General features: G+C 35.4%; 2 protein-coding genes across 2 annotated transcripts in view; both read left to right on the plus strand.

Moving 5' to 3' along the window:
* The window catches only part of LOC117122430 (meiosis 1 arrest protein-like), a 13,932-nt gene extending 12,610 nt beyond the window's left edge, over positions 1-1,322 (plus strand). Inside the window, exons 11-12 of the mRNA XM_033268002.1 lie at positions 270-404; positions 956-1,322. Coding sequence (XP_033123893.1) covers positions 270-404; positions 956-1,111 — 291 coding nt within the window. The 3' untranslated portion in view covers positions 1,112-1,322. The remainder of the gene's footprint in view (positions 1-269; positions 405-955) is intronic.
* Positions 1,323-3,203: 1,881 nt separating this feature from the next.
* On the plus strand, positions 3,204-4,977 carry LOC117122465 (protein Hook homolog 1-like). Its single transcript, XM_033268049.1, has one exon. It carries the CDS (start codon positions 3,374-3,376, stop codon positions 4,907-4,909), a length of 1,536 nt encoding a protein of 511 aa, XP_033123940.1. The 5' UTR covers positions 3,204-3,373; the 3' UTR covers positions 4,910-4,977.
* The last annotated feature ends 17 nt before the right edge of the window (positions 4,978-4,994 follow it).

The following is a 4,994-nucleotide window of genomic DNA, read 5'->3' on the forward strand; positions in this document are numbered from 1 at the left end:
TATATATATATACACACATAATAGTGTTTGTGTAATGGATAACATGTAATTATGTAATATTTACATAATGATTGTGGAGTGGAAGAGTTAATAACTGTGCATTTGTTTATACATACAATTTTGTAATACAATGGACATAAATGTAACTATTATACTTTTCACTGTATTATGAATAACAATGTTACAAATGTTATTATCATCATCTTAAATTTTATTTTTATTAACATTAATATTATTATTGATATATGTATTTTAACTGTGCTTTACAGTTAGAAGTGTGTGATGTACTCAATCCACTTCTGTTCAGTTCCAATTTACATCAAACACTTATGCCACAACTGATGAAAGGGAGCTTGTGGCAGAAACACCAAAAACGCAAAATATCCAGCAAAGATCAAAATAAGGTAACATTGTAATAATATGTGGAGACTTGAAGCTTTATAAATGATTTACTGATTGATTGATATATCCCTAATGAAGGGGTTTGATGCTTATTAAATATTACTTTATACTTTTATATTCTTAAACTTTGTGTAATTATAAATACAATATATTCAGCTTTTGCTGTCCATTGTATAATTTGATGTGTTTATGTACCGAAATAAATAAATAAAACTTAGAAGTGCAGAATAGATATATAACCATGGCAGTTGTATCTTGTATCCTTTTTGAGAATAATGTTATATAAAATATGAAACATCCCTATTCTAATTATTTACTTATGTTAATTAAAAGGTCTGTGTTGAACTAGTAAGCATGGAAACAATTTCAATTACTTTTTTAAATTTTCATAGTTAAAAAGTCTGATTCAATGAAAACTGAATAGATCTTGGTCTCATTGTGCATCCGGTACCATCATCTTTCTCATTAAGCCTTTTAATGTTTTATTATATTTTCTAGGAATTTTCACTTTATAAGCTATGTGTCTGTAATATTGGTTTTTCCTTGTTTGCAGCCAACTAAGGTGATGGCGGTGAAAGGCAGAAGCAAAGGATTATTTCAGTCGCCAACTTCTTTGACATCTGGTCATGTGACTAATTCTGCTATCGGAGCAAGACCAAAGAATTCAATTGTTAGTTTTAAACACCAACAATTTCCAACAGAGCTGTGAAGACTTCTGTCCACAAATATATTTGTCTTCTCTTTAAAGCATTGTGCAAAAATGTTGACAATAAACGATTGTTATAAGAACTTTGTACTCGCAGCATTTTTTCCATGGTGTATTGTACATTTTTTAAATGTAAAGTATTGCAAATTTTTAATGAGCAGGAAAAATAGCCCAATTTTGGCAAAATGTATAGCTCACGTTTTGTCAGAATTTCGTGATTTTTCGACCCTCCTATTTTTCGATGGTTTAGTGTTCTGTGGCACTTACGGATCACAAAAATACTAGCCATGTGTAGTTTCTTTACCTGAAGTTGAACAAGGTGAATTCAAACATGATCTTCATGGTCATTGAATTTACATCCCAAAAAATAGAACTCTTATTCCAGATTTTCCTGGTTTGGAAAATGCGATTTAAAAATTCCATGCTGACCATTTACTACGGTCCTATAACGAACACTTACCGATGGCGAAATGTGGACTGCGAATGTTGTATGGTGAATATGGTCAATGTTGAATCCATGCAAGGCTACGAATATTCCCCATCACGAAGCTGAGGTGGCACAAGGAGTTAATCGCTAGGAAATAATCTAAAGCGATTTGATATAGGCATGGACAGTGCTAATATGTACTAATATGTACAAGTACAGAATTGAAACAAATCAAGGATAGCACACACAATTCTAATCAATTAACATCCTCCTGTTGCACACACTAGCAACAGCTTAAAAAAGTCTAATCTCACATGTAATAGACCTTTCTGCTAAGCCCCGCCCCTTTAATATTGTTGCTAGGGTCCCATTTGTGAGACAGCAAGTGTTTGTGAGACGTGTGCATTCCTAGCGCAGTTCTGATTGGTCATTTGTTAAGTTTGATTGACACTCCGGAAAGGTCTATTGTAACTTGCATTTCTGTTTTCAGAAGCTGAATACATAGTAGCATATAATATAAATTGTTTCCAGCCGTACTATTTATTGTGTAATTGAGTGTACCTGACGGATATTTGAATCTGTTCAGCCATGAAGCCTCTGTGATATAATGGTAATGACGCTCGTCTTGACAGCGAGAGGTTGCTGGTTCAAATCCTCTCGGATGAATTTTGTGTATATATAGGGCAACATTCGTTGAGAGCTATAATGATACTGTACTATCATAATATAATAATAAAATCATAAAGTACCATCATGTCCTTTATTCGAACATGTATTTACCGTTCTTTGATGATTTATATATAATTTAACAGTGGTAACGAGTTATAAGGCAAAATACTGGAAAAAAAAACGATGCTGTCGGAAACAATGACTGGATCTCGGTAGAGATACACATTTTATAAGTGACAGCTAAAATGTAAACGTAGGTAAACAGCCAAACACCAGAGCTCTCAGATAACGCTCGTCCTTCTTCAGTGATGACGAGTGAGTGGAATTTAGACTTTTTTCATGTACGTACCTTGATAAATATGGGTTTTTAATTGAGAGAAAACATGTGGGTCTTCGTTTTTCGGTCTTCGTTTTATAGACTCCCCTCTTCAATTGATCATCGAGGCCCCCCCCCCCCCAGATGTGTATAAGAGACAGCCTCCCCATCATCACCCCACGTCAAGACTTCTAGATACGACGCTGATAAAAACTCCCTTGAAGGGTTCACAGTGAGTGTTTTTATGGCTTAGTATAGTCCAAAATGTGCTTTCAATATTAGGGATTGGCAGTCAAAATAACGTTATTTGGAAAGGCAAATTATGTCGGACGACAGGGGATCCAGGCCTGCCCGACGGGGAAATTCCCCTGCCTCCTCCACCCCCCTCCCCCTTCCACTCGCTAGCGCCACCACTGTATTCAATTCAATAGAAGAGTCAGCGATTACCACTCAACCTCGCCCAGTCTTCCATGCGCGTTCTCGTAAACCTCTCAGTTAAAACACGCTCATTATGGTAATATATGCCTTATTAAGAGTCAGATCAGCAGATTGTATGACCAGTGACTTATTTAAACACGTCAACGACAACTATAATGCTTGCCAAAAAAAATCATGTTTAACCGTCTGGCGCAACTCAATATAGAAATGCGGTAAATAATTAATTGGTTGTCAAAATAGGTCATGTTTAATTTGTTTGTGGTCTCTCAAATGAGTATTTAATTTTAAACTGTATGCTTGTCAAAATCTAACCCGGAAGTAAGAAATGGTCACATACGTTCACGAAAGATTATATCGTGGCATAATTCGCAGAGTAATATAATTCAGCAATATTAACATAACACAGATTGAAGAAATGAATGCGCGGAATATGTCTACAGAAATAGAATATTTGAAGCAGCAGACGTCTACAGAAATACAACATTTGAAGCAGCAGATGTCTACAGAAATACAGTATGTGAAGCAGCAGATGTCTACAGAAATACAATATGTGAAGCAGCAGATGTCTGCCGAGTTACAATATTTGAAGCAGCAGACGTCTACAGATATGAAATGGAAATTATCTGGTATTCGAGAAAATGCAATGGAGATAGGAAATTTGAAGCAGCTGATGTCTTACAGAAATAAGAAAATTGACAGAGAAACAGGCCTAGAGTCAGACAAATTGAAGTTGAGAAAGATAGAGGTATTGGAGAAGATGCCTGCACCTTCATCAATAGAGGAATTGCAGGAGACGATATCTGCAAATGCATCAGAAATAGAGGAATTGCAAGAAAAGATGCCTGTAAATTTATCAGAGAATGGCCTAGAGGAATTGCAGGAAAAGATGCCTGCAAATTCATCAAAGATAGAGGAATTGCATGAGACAATATCTGCAAATTCATCAGAGATAGAGGAATTGCAAGAAAAGATGCCTGCAAGTTTATCAGAGATAGAGGAATTGCAGGAAAAGATGCATGCAAATTCATCAATGATAGAGGAATTGCAGGAGACGATATCTGCAAATTCATCAGATATAGAAGAATTGCAAGAAAAGATGCCTGCAAATATACCAGAGGTAAACCTAGAGGAATTGCAGGAAAAGATGCCTGCAAATTTATCAGAGATCGAGGAATTGCAGGAAAAGACGCCTGCAATTTCATCAATGATAGAGGAATTGCAGGAGACGATATCTGCAAATTCATCAGAGATAGAGAAATTGCAGGAAAAGATGCCTGCAAATTTATCAGAGATAGAGGAATTGCAGGAAAAGATGCCTGCAAATTCATCAATGATAGAAGAATTGCACGAGACGATATTTGCAAATTCATCAGAGATAGAGGAATTGCAGGAAAAGATGCCTGCAAATTCATCAGATATAGAAGAATTGCAAGAAAAGATGCCTGCAAATTTACCAGAGGTAAAGGAATTGCAGGAAAAGGTACCTGCAAATTTACCTGAGATAAAGGAATTGCTGGAGAAGATATCTGCAAATTCGTCAGAGATAGAAGTTTTGAAGAGGGAAGAGATAGGGGAATTAAAGGAACAGATATCTGCCAATTCAGCAGAGATAAAAGATTTGAAGAGAGAAGAGATAGAGAAATTGAAGGAGACAGTATATAAAAATTCAGGAGAGATAGAAAACTTGAAGTTTAGGACTGACCTAAAACAAATTTATCAGAAGATATCTGCAAATAAAAGCATCATATTAGTTGTTGAGGACGAGATAGCACAATTTAAACGGAAGTCTGATAATTTTGAGTCCAAGGTACAAGCAATGAAATATGAATCTGAAGAGTTTGTGGGCAGTATAGCATACTTGCGAAAGAAGTCTACACATTTTGAAAATGAGATAGACAGATTGGACAGCAGAATTACAGGATTAAATTGGTATTATCCTAGACCATACTAAGACAATTTTTCTACAGACATATTTGAATTCTGAATAAAAACCATGAATGAATGAACAGAAAAATATAATAACGGTACATGATTAC

The sequence above is a fragment of the Anneissia japonica genome, unplaced genomic scaffold, assembly GCF_011630105.1.
Source record: "Anneissia japonica isolate Jap-2015-1 unplaced genomic scaffold, ASM1163010v1 scaffold275_len1219475_cov178, whole genome shotgun sequence".
Classification (NCBI taxonomy): Eukaryota; Metazoa; Echinodermata; class Crinoidea; order Comatulida; family Comatulidae; genus Anneissia; species Anneissia japonica.